This window comes from Spermophilus citellus, assembly GCF_964194105.1.
Source record: "Spermophilus citellus genome assembly, chromosome: 2".
In the NCBI taxonomy this organism is placed as follows: Eukaryota; Metazoa; Chordata; class Mammalia; order Rodentia; family Sciuridae; genus Spermophilus; species Spermophilus citellus.
In genome coordinates this window covers 77,871,127-77,892,332 of record NC_138183.1, presented here as the reverse complement: position 1 = coordinate 77,892,332, position 21,206 = coordinate 77,871,127, and the positions used below count along the sequence as shown (strand labels likewise).

Sequence of the window (21,206 nt, the reverse complement as noted above, 5' to 3'; positions counted from 1 at the left end):
GTGTGGGGCTCTGGTGATGGATAGGAATTACAAGTTCCCATATGCCACCTTATGTTTTAGGTGCCTATTAAATATTTAGTTTAGGATATCAGGAAGGTAAAAGAAAGACCTACAAATCCGAAACAAGGACATCAGCATAAAAACAATGAATAAAATTCTCATTCATAGGGATGACTAAGCCCAAACTTTACATATGAAGTAGAGGAAGTTCCATCAACAAAGACACCTGTCAACAAATTTCTATCCATCATCACAGCCCCCAGACCTTTTCCTTTCTAGTAAATGCCATCATGATTACTCTAGTTACTCAACACAAAAACCGAGCAATCATTGCTGATTGTTTCCCTCTCTTTCACTCCCCACATCAAACTATGCAGATCTTGTAGGTACAGGATGAGAAGCAGAAATAAAATACAGGAAATGTGGCCACAATAAACTGAGTCAAGTTTTTCAAGAATGAGCAAAGGATCAACTATGATGTCAGCTAAAAGGTAAAGTCAGATGAATACTGAAATGTATTTATTAGCTTTGAAATATCAGAGCATTACTGGTGTTAATAAAAGCAATTTCACTATAAATCATTTTTTTAAAATTATATAGTATAGAAAGGTTAAGTTATTTTATGTGCTTATGTATCCTTCCAATCCTATCATGCATAAAACTAAAGTCACATATACATAGGTCCTTTATGTTTAAACACAAAATATAAATGAGAACACATTACATGCTGTTTGTAAATGTTTTTTTTAAATAAATTTACATATTCTTTTTGAACTCTTTTATTTTTCATACATGTAGATTTATATCATTATTTTAATGGCAACTTGTTTTGTTACAAAAATTTAACTTTTACTTTTTCCTTTTCTTACATGCAGAACTCATTTTATTCTATTATACCATGTACTTCTTCAAGTATATGCCTGAACAATGCTGAGTCTTCAAATGGGAGATTTGATGAATAGAGAAATGATGGGAATGGGGCCGATGGATACAAAGTTTTTTTCTGCCACATCATATTGTCTCTTTTTGTATTGTAAGAATTGTTTGACATTTAGAAGAACTGTACCCAGAAACAAAATTCATAAATACTTATTAAAGAATTGGGTCTTTTCAAAGGTGATGTTTTAATTGGATTTCTTATCTACTTTTGCATTCATTAATATAAATATATGAGTGGGAATGATTTCTCTTCAGAATCAGAGGATTAAAATGGCTTTGGTTTTCTTTTTCTTTTTTTTTTTTTTTGTAGTTGTAGAAGGACAGAATGCCTTTATTTTATTTGTTAATTGTTATGTGGTGCTGAGGATCGAATCTAGTGCCTTATGCATGCTAGGCAAGCACTTTGCCACTGAGCTACAGCCCAAGATCTTGTTTGTTTGTTTTTTTTTATTGTTGTTGCTGAGTTGTTTTTTTTTTGTTTGTTTATTTGTTTGTTTGCTGTTTCCATTTACTCCCTAAGTTTGCTTACTTATTTTATCCTACTTTACCCAAGATTTCAACAGAACAGATAGGCTCAAAATTCTCTTTTTAACACCAACCTAGGTATTAGACTCTCTTATTACTATACATTTTCTAAATTCAACACCTATGATTTTAGACTCTAACACCTAAGCAATTAATAAAGATTTTTGCAGTTCGTACCTTTCAACAAGTAGCTAACGTGGTTATGTAAAATCCATAATCTACCTCCCTCCTTCTACCCTTCACCCTATTTTTATGGCCACAACTTTTATTTTCCACTTGTTTTCTTCTTTGACTTATCTATTTTTCTTCAACAAGTCTATTAAAACTTTCTCTGGGGCAATAATAGGTGTTAGTAGGAAACTAAGTAAATCTCAAGAGAAACAAGAATGAGCTCTTCACCCCAAGTAGCCTTCAAAGACATGAGCCTGTTATGTTCATGCCTAAAAGAAACTCAGACTTCACATTGGAGACAAAGACACAGAAGAGAAATCACGTTTGGGCCCCACAGTGAAGCACAGTTGACAGAACTAAAACCCTGTGTCCAGATACCTCGGACAGGTACCTGAGGCTTTGAACTGCTTAGAGATGTCAGACCAAGGCACAATCACAAGAGTGCTAAGACCCCTGTTTCATACTTTCCTCTTTATTCTTCCAACACAGCCAACCCAGGGGATCATAAAGTCGGATGCCGTCCAATGTTTTTTTTTTTTTTTTTTTTTTGTATACACGAATATTTTTAAAACTTTTGAATTTGCTTCCAACATTTAACACGGGGAAATGTTATATAAAAACTGAGACTTGCAGGTTCTTTTGAACCGGCAGCACTGAGACAGTTGTCCAACCTGAGGACACTGGGCTGCAGCTGAGTAGCAGCTGCTGCTTACGTGCAGCAAGAGCAGCCCTTCACTGTGCTCCATGACCTTCCTCCTCATTCTTGTCACCTGCACTCACTGTAAGCATGTAGGTTTATGACCTTTCAAACGAAGCATTGCCAAATTGCCTCTAATAAAGATTTAGCAGCTTTGCCAGAGTAAATGAGAATTTTCTTTTTTAAAATTCATTCTTGTCTACCAGAAATTTGGGCTTGGGCTGTGATCTAAACTTTCCCATGAGCTACCCGAGCAGTGTACAATCTGACCCTCTAGTGTCTGACTGTCCCAGACATCTGGGAAAGCTAGAAACAAGACAGAAAGGAAGGGAGCTGGAGAACACAATGAACCCTGCACAACGAACTCTCCTCGGTCTCTCCTACTCTACCGGCCATGTTGGCACTCTAAATGCATCACAGCTTGCAAATCCATAGCTGAAAGGCTTCTTCCTGAAGAATGAGCATTCTGGTGGGATTTTCAAAGATTCATAAATGCTATGAAAAAAATCAAAGACAGACCAGGTGTGGCATACTTCTGTAATCCCAGTGACTTGGGAGGCTGAGGCATAAAGGATCACAAATTTGAAGCCAACCTCAACAACTTAATGAGATCTTGTCCCAAAATAAAAAAAAAAAAAATTAAAAAGGCTGAGGTTATAGCTCAGTGGTAGAGCACCTTTGGGTTTAATCCTGGTACTGGAAGAAAAAAAAAAGACTGGATTTATTAGAATTGTTGTATTTCACAGTTGATTTTTTTAAAAGCAGTATAAAAGATAGCTTGGAACAAGAGAGGTCCTCAAAATGCTTCCTGACTATCACATCCATGGTGGGCAAACAGCTCAACATCAGAACCAAGGCTACACCAATTGCAAAAACATACTCGAGATATTTGCTAATTACTTTCATTCACTGGTGCAAGGACAAGAGAAATATGAAATGATCCTAGTTATGATGTATCTTAAACAACAACACGAAGCCTGGGGTACCTGTCCCAGAGAGCACAGCCACCCCTCATTGTATGGAAGCACAATGGCAAAGCAATGGACACGTCCCAGATTACCTCACACAGCTGGATGAGCACAAATCCAGGAATGTTATATTACACTTATAAAACTGAACTTCACACACACACACAAAGTCAAACCATTAAGTCATTATCACATTTAAAACCAAAGAGCAGGACATTAACCAGCCAAAGAAAACACACAGCAGTCCCAGCTGGACAGAGTGGGACTGGGGGAGAAGAAACACAGCAGGGGCCTGCACTGGACGCACTTGAACTTGGGATGAAACTAATGTTAAAGCTGCACCAAAACAAATGGAATATTATTTACAAAGAGGTGTGGCTGCAATTTATGCATGTGAGCCAGGAAAGGCTGCCCTTGGGTGCTTCTAAATGCGTACTTCTACCTAAATAAGGTTTCTTTACTTCCCAATTTACTCTAGTAGATCAATCTGTGTGAACAGCACATTTACATACTCTATATTCACCAGGAGTTTGTGTCTAAGAAAAGAGATAACTAATGTGCTGGTGGCTTCCATGGGTCTAATTCTGGATTATAAAGGGAATTCATGGGGAAATGGCACTTGACTGGTAAGAACTGGATTTGTAGAACTTTTCTGTGATGCACAGGGAGTTGCTCCTCCACTGATTCCATCACACCTATTTCACTTTTAAGACAAAAAAGAAAAACTCCAGGCAAGTGAAAGTCGAAGCCTGGGCATGATAGGCACCAACTTGGATTAGTAAGGAACTTCAATTTACCTTTCTTCTTTCATGTCTCTTTCATCTGCTCTTGCTAATGACCTCCAATCACTTCATTTCTCCTTCCTGTCCTTTTCCCAGACCCTTGGTCATGCTTGAATGCTCAGTTTTCTTCAGAGGAAATGACTTACATACAAAGGTTGCAAAGGGGCAGCATGTCAGCATGTCTGCAAGATAAAACCTTGAACTTAATTCTGAGCCACACTTACCAAGGGACAATTTCTTCTCCACGAGAAAAAGCAGAGGGCTTCAAATATTTAAAGAGTTACTGTGGCCAGGCATGGTGGCACATATCTGTGTTCCCAAAAGCTCTACAGGCTGAGGCGGGAGGATCACCAGTTTCAAAGCCAGCCAGCCTCAGCAACTTAGCAAGGCCCTCAGCAACTTGACAAGATCCTCTCTCAAAATAAAAAATTAAAAGGGCTAGGGATGTGGCTCAGTCATTAAGTACCCCTGGGTTCAATCCCCGGTACAAAAAAAAAAAAAAAGGAGAGAGAGATTGTACAGAAGTTGATTGACCATTTTATGTAATTCTGGAAGGCAAAAATAGATCCAATGGGTAGAAGTTACAGGCAAGCAGATTATAATTAGCAAGTTAAATTTCTTCAAATACAGAAATATATTTGAGGGTCCAAAGACCCTCTGGTTCCTACTTGTCCCAGACATCTGGAAAATCTGGAAGAAAAGATAGAAAAGAAAGGAGGTGGAGAACCTACTGAACTCTTCGCCCACAAAGTTTTTCACATCTCGGGCTGGGGTTGTGGCTCAGCGGTAGAGTACTTGCCTGGAGCGTGGGAGCCCCTGGGTTCGATCTCAGCACCACATAAAATAAATAAATAAAAATAAAGGCATTGTGTACAACTAAAAGAAATAAATATTTTAAAGAAAAAAAGTTTTTTACATCTCTACTATTCTGTTGGCCATCTTGCCACCCTAAGTGCATCACAGCTTTCCAACCTACAGGTGAAATGCTTCTTCCTGAAGAATAAGCATTCTGGTGGATTTTCATAGACTCATAAATGCCAACTCATGGATTTGTTAGCATTTTATAGCTGGTGTAAAGTTGTAATGAAGATACCGTCTGGTAGTGAACTCCCTGTCATTGGACATGTTCACAACAGATTTGAAAAGTTATTTTTTTTCAAAAAGATCTGAAAAAATTCCTTTCAGAAAAATGATGGAGGCTAAGCCAGCAGTGGCTAGGGGACAGATGAGACCATCTAAGGAGTCTATGTTACAAGAGCAGCTTTTTCACAAGTAATACACACAGCCATGCATGCTCCTTTGATGAGGCAAGCTGGCCTAGAAAGAAGGAAGCTGGAAAAGGAGCCTATTCCTAGCTGAAGAAGCTGAGTTTACATTATTAACCACAGAGAAATAGGACATGGGTGGCCAACTTAATGGCAGTTTGTATTTCTTTTCACAAAGCTACATATGCCCTACTCTAATAAAGAATTTAGAATTTTAGTTTTCTGCTTCTTGTAAGGAGAATAAAAAGAAAGGAAAAATCATCTCCCTTGCACACCCTCCAACCCAATGTTTGCCTGGGCATGTGAAAAGCATATAAAGAGCTTCTACAAAACGTTGTCCTGCAGTTAATCCCCTCCTTGACCAAAATATCTATAGCTGGCAAAGATTTAGGAAAAGACTAATAAGAGGATTTGAGAAAGTGAACTCGATTATTGTTTCTGAAACTTAGTGTTGGCTCTTGGGAAAAGGTTGGTCAATCCAAAAGAAAGATGGTGGAGAAGGATGGAAAACTTACTGGTTTGGCTGCTGAAAATGTACCGATACTTTCTGCAAGACCATGTTATTATTGCCCTATTGCTGCTATCTTTGAAATCTGTGAATCTCTGTCATTCAAAACGTTAATCATAACATAATGCTGACATTTGGGCATCATGGCTATTCTTGTTCTCTGGGCTCTTATGCCCCAACTCACCACAGCATTTTCTCTAGCATCAGGAGTGTTGTTCTGACAACACTGCTAACTTTTACATTTCCTTGTTTGGAACTCTCTAAAAACAAAAGCAAAGGGGAAAACTAGCCATGCAATTCACGGAAGCAAAAAAAAAAAAAAGAAGAAGAAGAAGCCATGGATCTTTTTAGTAGGACATATACCCTGCAGTTCACTCATCTGCTTCCCCTGTCTTGAGAAGGTAGGAGTAAAAATAACTTCAAGTTCACATCACCAGTGTTTTCCATGATGCCATTTCACATGGTCCAAACCCACTAATGTGCCTCCTCTCTGGCACACAAATCACCCACCATACCAATACCCAAGATTAAAGAAAAGGAAATCTGCCCAAGAAAGCAAGCCACAGCAACACTTGCTATCTACTCTCAGCGAGGTTAATTTGGAATGAGGAATGTAAAATAGGTTCACGGAAATTTATATAGTTCTATGGATTGAAAATGGTTTGTCCCCGAGAGTTCAGGTATTATAAGCTTGGTCCTCAGTGTAGCAATCAAGAGTAAACGGGACCTTTAAGAGGTGGGGCTTACTGGGAGATCATTGTGTCATTGCAGGTGCTATCTTCTGACAGAATTAAGGTAGGTTTTTTTTAATTTTTTTTTTTAGTTGTAGATGGACACAATATCTTTATTTTATTTATTTATTTTTATGTGGTGCTGAGGATTGAACCCAGTGCCTCACGCACATGAAGCAAACACTCTACCACAGAGCTACAACCACCCTCCCCAAGGTAGTTTTTTTTGTTTTGTTTTGTTTTGTTTTGTTTTTTTACTGGACACCACTGTGAGTTCCCACAAAAGAGATTGCTATAAAACAGGAAGACTGCCCTGGTGTCTGGCTTCCTGTCTTGCCATGTGATATCTCCTTCACACCCATAAACTCCTACCATGATCCCATAGGCCAAGAAGTGACATAGCTTAGAAGGACCTTCACTAGAGCTGGTACCACGTTGTGTGGATTTTCTGCTTGAAAAAGTGCCAGTTAAATAAATCTCTTTTCTTTACTAATACCCAGCCTCAGGTACATCATTATAGCAACAGAAGGCAGACCAACGCACAGAGTTTCAAAGTACCTTCCCACAAAACATTTATTAATTATGAAGGGGAAAATAGTGATTCTAATGTAGAGAAGCCTGAAGACACCATCCAAACCATGTGATTAATGTTATCGCCTTCAATAATGAAACAAATCAACGTCTTGTGCCTTCCAGATTAAAGTACTGAGAAAAACACATGCTTCTTTGGTATTCTTGCAAAAAAAAAAATGTTCTTACCAAACCTGAGTCTAGTCATGAGGAAACAGATGAACCCAATTTGAAATATATTCTATAAAAAAAAAAAAGCCTGACTTAACAGTTTTCAGAAATTTTCTAGGTGGTTAAAGGGGGAAGGCAGACAGGTTGGCTGACTGAAGGAAGTATAATAGAGTAAAAAGGACTTAGGAAATAGAACAAATAAATGTAATCCCACTGATGAAAAGGTGAACCAAGACCACAGATTAAAGAATAATACTGAACCAATGTTAATATCCAGATTTTAATTATGTACCATTATAGAACAGAATGTCCTTGTTTTTAATGTATACACAATAAAATATTTAGAGTTGAAGGAACATCATATCTATCATTGGTTTCCAAATTTTCAGAAAATATACATACACACTTATACATATGTATAAATAGAGTAAAGAGAGAAAAACTGATCAAGTAATCTGAGAAAAGTATATAGGAATTCTTCCTAACAATTTTTGGCAACATCATTGTAAATAAGAAGGTATTTTTCAAAGAGAAAAGGAGAAAAAAAAAAAAAAAACAAGCCAGGTGGACCTAAACTTTTGAAGGAAGAAGCTGGAGAAGAAAGAGGAATGTAGACACCCCCATCCACGCCCAACACTAAGAAGCACTGCAAATTCCTGAGTTTCCCTGAAGGATATTATGGGAGACACTGACAGCAAGCTCCCTTAGAGAACCACGATGCCTCCAAACCCCCAGAGCCTAGCACAGGGCCTGGCAGAGGAATGTCTGGGCAGACTAGGGGCTCAATGGACTGCAAGAAGTAACTGGAAAGAAAGCATGGACAAGCCCCCATTGGTGGCACTCCATCTGCAAAGCAGGTGGAATTGCTTGGTGCAAGGACAGGTAGAAGACATCTGAAGGGAGAGTGAGATATAGCCCTACTCTCCAGTGTTCATTTCACTTAGGGGAAAAGAGAATGGAGCATGTACCATTGCATTGGACTAAAATGGCCCAGTTCCTCTGAACTGAGGGAGAAAGGGTGTAATGTTCCAGGTACTATGTGTCCCAGAATGCAAGGTCTCTGTTGGATCATGCATAAACTATTTCATGTACTGAGATAAGAAGAAATGAAAACCAAGATGCCCAAGATAACAGTAAGAATTGAAATAGCTCCTTATTCGGTAAATCTTTCATCATGAAAACAATGTCTCATTACATTCTGTTCTTACTTCCCAAACCAACTAGTACTTAGTTTTTTCAAATTCACATTGACTCTGCACATGGGATCTGAAATTGAAATCATTTTAATTATCAAAGTTCAAGACAGTCTGTTTAAGAGATGAAAAAAATATAGCATTGCTTCAAAAATGTAGCTAATTCAAGATTGTTCAGATTAACTTGCCAGAGAAATTAACTTCAGAATAGAGATGAAGGAAAAAAAATACAATCTATAGGTCACTCAAGTGTAAGTTTTAGGGAATGTTCCTATAACTCACAGAAAATTGGGAACTTAAACAAATGTGCTTTTACTCACCACCAAGATACAATTTCATAATCATGAACACTATGCCATAATATTCCAGAGAAAAATTAAACCATGGCACATAACAAAGGGCAGGACTCCACATTTCAAACCTGATTTGCATATTAATTCAAATAGGAGCCTCTTTGCTTTAATAAGGAATACCATTTTCAAAGCCTCTTTAGATGAGACTGCTATGCTTGTTGGTAGAGACCTGTTCACCAATTTATATAAAAAGATGCACTTAGGGCAAATCCAAAGCATAATGGGGCAGGGGGTAGAGAGGGAGGCAAAATACCCTAATCAGTAAATAATGTGCCATGAGCCCTTAGAGGAACTGGGAATAGTTGCACAGCTTCTCCCTCTTCTTCTTTACTTGCCATGACTGAGAGGTCAATTCGTTTTCCAGTATAACTCAGTTCTTCATCCAATTTAATTAATAAGGACAGATATTTAGCTCAACCCTGGAGTCAGCTTCTGCAATCAGTTTCTCCCTTACACCTCCCAGCTTCCCATTTCTCCTGCCAAAGCTGCCCCACCTTGCTCATGGGAGAAGGTATGCAGGTCATACTTCCCTCTAGGCTCCTCCCAGGAATGGATACTGTCTGCCCAACCTAAAAGTTACCAGGTGAACCCACAGAAGCCAAGAGTCATCCTCTACCTCTCTTGGGTTCAAGCGTCTCTCCTGTCCCAGACAGAGTCTTGTCCTGGGCTGTAAACCAGATAAAGTCACAAGGACTCATGGTGATTCCCAAGGTCTGATTTAAGAGTTCTAGAAGAAATCCTTCCTTCAGTGGAGCCCACAGAACCTCTGAACTATATGTAACAGGTTGATGGCATGGCATTCTTACTTCCATCATTCTCAGTCAATCCATCTTCCCAACTCCTTGCCCACTCTCATTTCTCCATGACAAATGCATGCCTGTGGCTACCCCCAGGCTGCTCTGCACTGGGATGATACTGGTTCATCAGTCAAAAATGAAGACATTGCCTATTTTCATCAGAAGAGGAAGTAGGGACACTGGACCAAAGGATAGTGTGACAGTTTTAGAAATCTGAGCCTCATACCGGTCATCAGCTACCAGTATGTTATCACCAATGAAAAATGCATAAGCTTAGCTTCTTGGTCCCCACCCTCTGGTTCTTCTTACCTTTGGTTCCATTGAAATGAAACTGTGGGTTCCTCTGCTCGAAAGAACTGACCTTTTAATCGTCCTGCTATGGTAGAAGTGGTAGTAGTCCTTCAGGGCCCCAATCTGCAAAGGCAAGGTGGGAGGGAAAGCACAAAAGAAAGATGTTAAAAGTTTAAAACAGTCTTCTGCTTCCCTGTTTTTCATTAAAATAAGAACACAAAACAAAAAGAGGTCTATAAATTATGCAGGTGCCCGCTGTGTTTAAATGTTACTTGAACCTTGGTGATCACTTTTCAAAAGGAGGACATGTGATATGAAACGGAGTGTCCTTGAGGCAGTGACTGTGGAACTAAAGACTATAATGGGCAGCTTAGCCTCTCCATAGCTCCTTCTTAATGTTTAATTTATATGCAGCATTTTAAGTAATTCTATATCAATCTATATCCAAATGTGGGGAAAAAAATCAAATAGCTATCTGGTTATAAAAACACATTGCATTTTGTTTGCTCTAAGAAATGCACAATGAAGGACCTTGTTAGATTATTTATATAGTTAATTTGAAACACACTGTAAGCAGTTGATCATTCACAAAGATAACACTACTTAGTTTCCCCGACTTCAGTAGACAGTATAAATGCATAGCCCTTATTCATTTATTGCAAAACTAAAAGTGGAATGGCAATTTCTAAAATGAAATAAAAATCACATATCCTACCTATCAGTTCAGTTTTCTCTGTTAAAACAGTCAAATCCACTTTAACTTATTAATGAACACTTCCATTGTCATGTTTATGTACCCCTTTGGTTAAGTTAAAAACAGGTCTCTTTAGGATAGTTTTGAAAATAAGTCTCAGTCCACTTTGAAAAAAAAACAAATGAACAAACTCTCAAACAACCATATTCTCTCAGCAGATTATATAAAATGTGGATCACAGAATGAATATTGAACCACATCACAAAGGAAGGAGAGCTTGCTTCAAGCTTTAGCTCAAGTCTCTAGAGCTACATAGCATATGCTTTACTAAGCCTGTTTCCTTTTCTATAACATTATACATGGGGCTAGTTGATTTCTAAGACTTCTGTAGTGCTCGTATTCTATTCTGTGATACTGACATTGTACTTGTTCTGGGAAAATACAGTAAATGTCTAATTCTCCAGAACACTCATGGCTCCACCCTAGAAAAATTACCATCATCAGGATGAATTCCAATTGATACAATACAATATTGGGCTTCTTCAGTTGACAGAAAAAAGTTATTGGCCCGCCTGGCCCAGTGGCGCATGCCTATAATCCCCACGGCTCAGGAGGCTGAGACAGGAGGATCTCAAGTTTAAAGCCAGCCTCAGCAAAAGTGAGGTACAAAGTAACTCAGTGAGACCCTGTCTCTAAATAAAATACAAAATAGGGCTGGGGATGTGGCTCAGTGGTCAAGTCCCCCTGAATTCAATCCCTGCTACCCCCCCTGCCCCCCAAAAAAGTCATTGGCCCTGGTTAATTCTTTGCAGATAAAAGATTTATTTCTAATTCCCTTCTTTTTGTCACATTCTCAACCATCATCCCACCCAATTTTTGTACCATTTAGGAACCATCACTGGAACTTGGTGCTGTAAGTGAATGTTGTGTCACCAGTAAAATCTGAAAGAAAATCGGAATCCTCACATTTTTGACTGAAGTGGAAATAGCCTGATCTATAAGAAGGAATTCTGGACTCTGAAAACAAGAGGGAGGCGAGGGCGGAGCAACCCCAGCTGAATCCTCTAACCTCTGTGATCCTGGACTCTGAGGCAGCAGCAGAAAAGGAGGAGGAAGGAGGGCACCGAGGCCAGCCTAGCCTCCAGGAGTGTTTGAGGATAATTTTACTGGCCAGCTTTGAGATTCCAGAGGACAAAGGGTAGAGCTCAGGAGTGGCTACAGATCTTTTACAAGAAAACCTTAAAATCCCCCAAAGCTTAAGAGTTTTCAACTCATGTAGCTTTTGTCAACATGTATTCCTTGGGTAAGTAGAGTAGTTCTGGTAGAAAAGAACACAGACTTTCTTAGGAAGATGCTTAGAACTAACCATCACCAAGGTCAAAAATACCCATGCGCTTAAGATCATGGCTACTCAACTGTAATAGAACCCCAATGATTATAGGAAATGGTTGAATTCAACTCAATTATTAAGCTCAATGCTGTAGGTGAAACACACACACATCCTGAAGGAACCTAAAGGTCCTTTGAGCTCTCAGTGGTGCAGAACAGTTCCAAAGTAATGCAGGGGTTGGAAAATGGAAATTTTGTCCTGACTCAAGCTCATCTGGGCTTTTGGACAAATCATTTCCTCTCTAGGTGTTGCTGTCCTCAATGGTAAACTGGGAAGAACACGGGAGGCAAAGTAGACGGAGACGGAGCATCAGAGTAAAACGGGCAATAATGTTTGGGTTAATGTGGTTCATGAGGACTGAAAGCAACGTGTGAACTGCCAGGGCAAGTCAGCACCTAGCTCTTAGTAACTGTTGGGAGATTATTTATTTCCCTTCTAAATTTATATCTAAATCCTACTTTCACTAACCTCTTATCTTCCTTCTAATTAATCCTTAACCTCTAACCCTTGGGGACATTTCCTCTTGGCCCATATAAGTCTCACCTTCCAATCTCATTAGCAAAAATCAAAAGGGTTGATAAAACAAGGTTGTAGAATATGTAGGCAACAAATGTAATTTATTCAGGATTAGTAAAAAGCATAACGTGGGCCATCTGAAGAGACATTTGATGATATCAGTAAAATTATAAACTGCATCTGACCTTTGACTCAATCTTTCCAGTTCCCAAGTTGTATTCTGCAAAGACAGTCACTGACATTCAGGGATGGATGTCACAACAGACTTTGGAAAGCAAAAGAAGGCAGACAATCAGCTGCCATGGATAAGATAGGTCATTAATTCTATATGAAATATAGAAAATAGACTGACCTTTAAGTTCATCATGAGGAAAAAGATAAATTACAAAAGTGAAAAACATGTGTACAATATGACCAAATTGTTGAAGAGAGAAAAAGGAAAAAAAAAATCTATGTTATGTATGTTTATAGTTGTAAGGATAGGTACCTTATGTGCATACATTAGAGTCTTTTTTTAATTATAAAATCTAACTAAAAGTGAAAAAAATAAAATAGCACACACACAAGGACCCCATGTACTCAATTCATCCAATCTCTGTAATAGTAAGCTCTACTTTATCCCCATCTCTTAGGGATTCTGTTTCCTTTATAAAGTTGTGAAACAGTATTCATTTATTGGGTCACGTCTCATTTTATAAATGCCTACCTGTGTCAGGCATCTTTTTGCTCATCTACATGCTCCATTTACCTTAATCCCCCAAATCCTTGGAAGATAAAATAGCATTAGCTCTAATCTGATGAATAAGGTTACCAAATCTCTGGGAGTACCTAAATATACAGCCAGGCTTGATTGTGAGGTGGTAAAATATGAATCTTTGGAGAATGCCCACTAGCATCAGGGTGAACTTAGTTTTGTGATGGATCCTGTGGATGGACTCAAATGACGCAGTTCAATGCCCTTCTGGAGACTCTTCCTGCATTGCACAGATGAAATGTTAAAATTCCTGAAGCTCAGGCCTGGACACAGCTCAGGCTGTGTCAGTCAGACACTCAAAGAAGTTGAGCACCACAAGATATGCCCTTAGGGGCATTTATGTGTTTAGAGGTAGTGGTGGCTGAAGTCTAGCCATCTGGGCATCCTTTAGCATAACATATTTTTTGATAAGCTGCTAAGTAACTATTAAAGAGCTACAGTGGCAACATAAGGTAGCTTCCTCATTCCTTAGCTTTCTGACTAAGGCAGAAATGGCCATCCTCATGAAGGTCCAGGATGGCTCTGAAGAACATTTCTGGAAGCTTGACCTTCATGATTAATTCTACAAGCTATTAGTCTAATGTCTTTCAAATTAGCCCAACTAGCAAATGCAGTTCTCTGTAGTAGTTTTCCCTGACTATCCAAAACTGGGTAGGCTGGAACTTAAAAAGTAGCTATACATTTTACATAATCTTGCATAACAAAGAGATCTCAGTTATATACCTCTGAGCCATGGGCCATAGGCACAAATGAGCCAAAGGCTGATGAATGACTCACCCTGTCAACTCTGATGTCCTGTTGAAGTACAAGAGTTTCCTTTGATCTTCTCATAAGTACTTGCACCACTCTCCTCTCTCAAATCTGTTTTCTATATAGTAGCTAGAATGATGTTTACAAAATGCAAATCTAGCTATAGGGTTATATGTCATACCTCTTCCTAAAATCCTTCTGTGCTTCCCTTTGCTCTTAAATAGTATTAGTTAAGGGGGAGAGTACAGCTCAGCAGTAAAGTGCTTGCCTAGCATGCATGAGGCCCTGGGTTCAATCCCCAGGACAATAACAAAATTATTAGTTAACATTTAATACTATTCCATAATGTAGTTTCAAAAAGTACATCAGAATAATAATATCATACTAAAAATGTACACGATGCCAGAAAGTACTCAATATGTTTTACTAAATTCACTGAACAAAGACCAATATCCTACTCTGACTACAGAGCCTGTAGGATATGGCCAGGCCTCTCTCTGCAGCCTCACCTCAAATTTGGATTCTTCTCATTCTCTGGATCCAGGCCTGCTGGTCTATCTTTAGTTCCCTGACTGTGTCATGCTTACCTACCCCTCTGCCTCTATCCTCTTCCCCTTCCTTTATGTCTCACCCCTAGTGGGAAGTCTCCCAAAACTCCCCAGAGAAGTCAGCTTCATTCACTAGATTACGTCATGGAGTCACAAGTGCACACACCCTGATCAGTACAGCGCTGGTCCTGTCTTCACCCCACCTGCTTGCACGCTCCACTGAACCTGGGACACATCTGCTGTGCTCAACATTTTATCCCCAGCTCCCAGTACGTGACTTGACACACAATGGGATCTCAGAAAAGACTGACAAATGAAGGATCTAAAAATCAGAATCCTTGAATTACTAGCATCACATATAGTTGAGCCATATGTGGTTCGAAATCTCTAGAACTACCAAATTAAGGCTAATTTTAGCAAAAATGGTTCAATTTTATCTTAACTGAAGTGCCACTCTGCCAGAGCTATGGTTCTGAAAGCTGTGGGCTGAAACATCACTATGCTTTTTCTGTTTTGCTTGCAAAACAACATCAAAGAAATAGTATGCATTAGTCCAATTATTTTGCCTCATCCAAACAAAGTAATCAATCATCTTTCAGGCCAAAAAAGTTACATATATTCATATATATGTATATATATATACACATATATATATATGTCTACATACATATACACACACTTTTAAAAGCATACTTATATCTCTCATCTATTATTGGCAAGAATTGTCTTTTTTATTCTTTCAATAGCACTGAGCATGCTGAGGGCATTTAATAAACATTAAGAAGAAAAATGTCATAACATGTTGGGAGTTATTAAAAAGAAAGACAGTGTATGAAAACAGAGCAGCAATATTATCTATAAGCAGGCATTCCATCTAGTTCCTCTGGGGTAATGTAAAACAAAAGATGACTGTGTTTATGTTATGCAATAGCAACAAGGGCTAAAACAAGGAACAATATATAACTAACACAGGGACATTTTATAAATAAATCAGAAACAATGTGAGTATATGAAGAAAAAAAAATCAATAGCAGATAGATCAAAGCCCAACCTTTTCCTTAACACTACATAAAGAAAAAAGAGAACAATTTCCCCTCTCTCAGCCTCTTAAGCTCCCTTTCTGTACAATCACACACAGACACTCTATTCTGCCTGGCAACACAACTCTACACACAGCATAAGTCGATGAATTTCACATTTCATTCCTAATTCTGTCAAGTTTGGGTGATTTTTCTTCCTAAATAGGGAGCTCCTCACGTTTGAATCCAGAATTTTCCTAGTAGTACCCTCTTTCAAACCAAAGTATATTCCTAGGAAAAGCTTACATAAACTAAATTAAATTAAGGTATAAATGACTGAAGGCTCAATGTCTTAGCCCTCTCAAGGCAACTGGCATTTGATCAGCAAATTATTAATTAAGCCAAATGGATGTGTCTATAGTGCTTCTAATTTAAAAAAAAAAAAGTCATTGGAGTATTTTGTGTATTCTTTTCCAAGCAGCAAAAGACAATATTCCCAATCTCCCTAAATTCTCATATCACCAAGGAGCTACTGACTATAGAGCAGAGAGGCCTGGGACCCACCTCTCACCCTGGCTTTGTCCTCATGAAGAGCTGTGAGGATTTCCAGTGGTCATTCATCACCAATTTCACCAGTATAATGAATGTCTTCCTGCATATAGTTTGCATCTTCCTTCTACATAGTTCTGTAGAATGACCAAACCTCACCCTACAGAGGGTTTGGCCAGACCTGACAGGTTTCCTGGAATACAGGACTTTCCAGTGATAGCCAGTCACCCATTTACAAAGCTGAAGTCACACTGTTTTGTAAACTTCTCAGTTCTCCCAGGCTGCTTGTCTGCCTTGTTTTTTCTCCTGCCCTCTCCAATTTATAGATATCTCCAAATTCTGCACTTGAAAAGTTATTTACCCTCCATTGTACAAACAAATGAACAACCACCCAAAAAAAGGAGGAGGGGGTAAAAATTTGAGCAGATATTTCACAGAATAAGATATACACATGGCCAAGAAGTATATGAAAAAGATGCTCAATTAGAAATAAAAATCATAGCAACACTGCACACACACTAGAATGCTAAATTAAAAAGAGTGACAATGCCAAGTTTTCATGAAATCGTGGAGCATCACGTTGCGAGGGAGAGTGTAAAATAGTTCAAGGTCCGTGGAAAACCATTTGGCAATTTCTTGTAAAACATATCCTGCTCATGACCTACACATTCCATTTCTAGGTATCTGCAACACAGAAATGAAAATATATTTACAAACAAAACAAGGAACCTTTTTCTTTGTTCACAACACCTTTCTTAAATAGTGTGTGTGTACAAATATGTAACAATGAATATGTAATGATGAACCCCACCAGTATGTATAATTACAATACACCAATAAAAAATATGAAAGAAACTAGACTCAAACTAGAAACAATGCAAATATCTACCAGTGAGTAAATGGATAAATTTGGAATATCCATATAGAAGAATGCTACCCAACAATATAAAGCAATCAAAAGAAACAGGAGCTGAGAACTCAGTAGTGGTACAGCACTTGAATAGCATGCCTAAGGCCCTGGGTTTAATCCCCAACATTGCAAAGAAGAAATTCAAAAAAGCAACAAACTATTGATATATGCAGAGAATATAATGCTGACACAAAAGAGTACATTCTGTATGATTCTATTCATATGAAATTTTAGAATAGATAAACCTCATTTGCAATAATAGGAAACAGACCAGCAAAAGCCTGGGAGGAGGACTGACTGGGAGAGACCTGGAGAAATGTGCCGAACATGCCTTTTATCTTGACTATGATAATACTTTCATCATGGTAAGAGCAGAGGTGTGTTGGGACCAGCTTCTTACAGTCTGCACAAGCCAACTGATCCACCCACATCTTTTCCCAAAACCATTCCAGCGACATCAGATTGATGACTTGATATCAACAATGATGGAAGAATTTACTTCACAAAAAAACACTGGCAAAGGCTACACACTGGGGCTTTCTTTTCCCTAAAGAGTAAGTTATATATTTATTAGGTCATCCCTGGACATATATATTCGTCAATATTTGTCCAACTTACACAGAAATGGCTGCATTTGGGAAATGCAAATTGCACTTTAATAATATTTTTAAAAAATTATAAATTGCCCTCTTCTGATTTCTGGCTATCTCCTCTATCCCAGAGAATGACTTGGAAACTGAGAAATGGAAGAAGTCAGTTGTCTGGAACTGGATGCTGTCATCCATCTTTCGCTTCTTCCCATCTTCTCTGTGATGAGGAAGAACCAAATGTGAGAATGTTAAAAAATAATTGTAATGATTTTCCTTCTGTGCTCCAGACTCCATAACTCTCAAAGAAGAATCAGGGAGAAGATCATCATCAAGATAACTCCCAACCTCAGGGCCTTTGCATCTATTTTGCTTTGCATGGAATTCTCCTCCAGAAACTGCTATGACTCACTTCCTCACTGCTTTCAGGTGTTTGCTCAAATACTACCTTCTTAGGAAGTCTTCCCTGACCATCCAGTTGAAAATGATAAACCTTCCGGCACACCCAACACCCTCATTTATTTAGCTCCATAACATGGATCATCACCTACCACATCACACATTCTTTTGGTCTCCTTTATTGTTTTTCTTCCTACCCTGGAATGTTCCCTCCCATAAGGGGAGGGTTTTTGTTTTATTCACTGCTGCATTATCCTTCGCTCTTACTAACAGTGCCAGCCACACCCAGTAACTATCAAATTCAAAAGTGAACAAGTGGCCTATGTTAGTCAGCTTTTGGTTGCTGTGACCAAAATACCTGACAAAGACAACTTAGAGGAGGAAAAGTTCATTTGAGCCCATTATTCCAGAGATTTAGTCCATGGTGGGCCAGCTCCATTGTTCTGGGTCCCAGATGAGGCAGAACATAATAGTGGGAGGGCCTGGTGGAGCTGCTCATCTCATGGCAGCCAAGAAGCAGAGAGAGGGGGAAAAGGGGCCAGCCAGGGAAGATGAACCCTAGTGACCCACCTCCTCCAGCCATGCCCCTCGCGCCCACAGTTACTACCCAGTCAGTCCCCTCAAACCAGGATGGACTGATCAGCTCTCATAATCTAATCATTTTACCTCTGAATATCCCTGTGTTAACACGAGAGCTTTTGGGGAAACACCTCATATCCAAACCATAACACGACCCCTGACCTGGAAGAACTCAAAGCAACAGTGGTCATGTCTCTACACCTGAGGGAAGGTTTATTTTTCATGCTTTCATAGCTCATTTTGCATAGACCACTGACACATAACATATGCTTTATGCTAAATAAGTGGCAAGTGAATAAATGAAACACCACATGTAGACATGTGGAAAATTAAGACTCTATCACTAACAACTACATAATCGCTAAACTCTGCCTTTATGTTTTTTAGTCTCCTTGGTTTTTTTTTTTTTTTTGACACAGTTAATCACTGAACAACAGTGATATTGATAACAGGACTGTAGAATTAATTTTAAAATATTCTATTAGGAGGTGAGGAAATGCAGAGAGCTGGTGAATGGCTAGCGTTTCTGGAGTACACAGCAAGTGGCAGGCACCACGGCCCTGCAGCTTCACGGCAGTATGCAGCAGGTGTCACCAACCCCACTTTACCCACAAAAAAGCAGAAGCTTATGAGGTTTAAGAACTTTCCTAGGGCCAATTACAAGGGGAAGCCACATCTGATGCTGGCCCTCTAATTCCAGAGCAAAACCTCTTAAACTACCCTAAAATATGTTGAAAATTTAAAAAATGTCTAAGGAAGACTGAAAACCACATCTATCCTGATATGTTAGTTATTATCTTAAAAAAGCATGTTTCTAAAAGTTCCATAAAAAGGGGATGTTTTCTAGTGATATTTCTATCTCGTTTCAGCAGATGGGAAAAGAAAGTGTTGCCAAGTACCTCCAAGAGCAAGGGAGAACTCCTCCCTGTAGTCTGTGGGGACAAGAAACCTGGCTTCCATGCCCAGCTCTACCATGGTCCCCAGGAAACTGGCATTAGTGTCAGTGTTGGAAATAAGGTATCTTCAAGGTTCAAGGGGTGTTCTAAGTTAAACAAGCACAATATCCTGGCACCAAGGTTCATAGGTGCACTTGTACAGACCCATGGAATGCCATGCAATGACACAATATCTTTTTAGACATCAGTTTCAAATCAATGATTTAGAAAATTCTTGTGATTTTTTTTTGTCCTAAATTCCTTCAGGTTTAGTTTCAATATTGGAGCTCTTCAGAGAATAGCACTTGAGTGCTTCAATTCAAAATAATTCCAGCAAGTCTTTTTTAAAAACCAGAAGCGCTCAAGGAAAGATGAATCTCAGTGATTTCAGCTGTATAATCTCTATAATGTGTAGGTAGATGGTGGGATAAATGATGGCTCCCCAAAAACATCGACATCCTAATCCCTACAACCTGTGGATACGTTGCCTTCTATGGCTTAAGTGACTCTGAAGCAGAGTGATTGAGAATCTTGAGATGGAGATTATACTGGACTATAGAGGGGGAACTTAAGTGTCCTTACAAAGGAAAGAGAAAGCAGCAGTTAGAGAAGGAGATGGGATGACAGAAGTGGGATCAGAGAGAAAGAGGCAGATGCAAAGAAGAAAGAGAGAGAGATGAGAAAATTATGCTGCTGCTCTGAAGATGGTGGAAGGGACCATAAACCAAGGAATGAAGAAGGCCTTGGGAAGCAACAGCAGGAAACGAAGTCTCCTCTGGAGTCTCCAGAAGTAACATACCCCTGCTGACACCTCACTTTTAGATTGGGACTTCTGGCCTCCAGAACTGCATGTTAAGAAGTTTATATATTTATATAAATTTACATTATATTTTTAGTCACTAAATTTGTGGTAATTCATTACAGCAACCATAAGAACCTAAAACGAGGTAGAAACTAGTACCTCTCTAGACACCCATAAGAAACAAAGGGAATGAAACTGAAGAGACTATTTGTAATTGGTCCTTTTTATCTTTCATAAATTTTTAGCACTCGAGTGTTCAGTATCATTTTCCAAATAGCTACATCAATATAATATAGTGTTTAATATTGGCCAGGTACTCTGCTAAGAACTTTGTTAGCATGATCTTATTTAATCCTCAAAACTATCCAAAGTCCAAAATGAAGCAAATTTTCTCAGTAAAAAAAGGAGCTAGTAAGTGGTTTGTTCATTCAAACCTAATGTATAATTAATACTACTAATAATAAAAACTTACAGCATGCTTTCCCTACATTATGTCTAATCTTCCAAAAAACCTTGCAGAGGAAGAAAATTATTCTAATTTTGTAGACAAAATAACTGAGCTGAAAATGAAGAGATAGTACATCAAGAAAGGAAAGATCCAGAGGGAGTGAAGGGGAGGGAGTATGGGGGCAGGAAAGATGGTGGAATGAGATGGACATTATTACCCCAGGTACATGTATGACTGTACATATGGTGGGATGCTACATCTTGTACAACCAGAGAAATGAAAAGTTGTGCTGCAACTGTGTACAATGAATCTAACTGCATTCTGCTATCATACACACCTAATTAAAATAAATTAATTAATTTTAA

The 21,206-nt window shown here is 38.8% G+C and overlaps 1 protein-coding gene across 4 annotated transcripts in view; it reads right to left on the bottom strand.

Moving 5' to 3' along the window:
- The window catches only part of PCSK5 (proprotein convertase subtilisin/kexin type 5), a 450,277-nt gene that overhangs the window by 397,614 nt on the left and 31,457 nt on the right, over positions 1–21,206 (bottom strand). For all 4 annotated transcript variants that reach the window (XM_081278894.1, XM_081278895.1, XM_081278896.1 and 1 more), the window contains exon 2: positions 9,980–10,084. In XM_081278894.1, the coding sequence (XP_081135020.1) occupies positions 9,980–10,084 (105 nt within the window). The remainder of the gene's footprint in view (positions 1–9,979; positions 10,085–21,206) is intronic.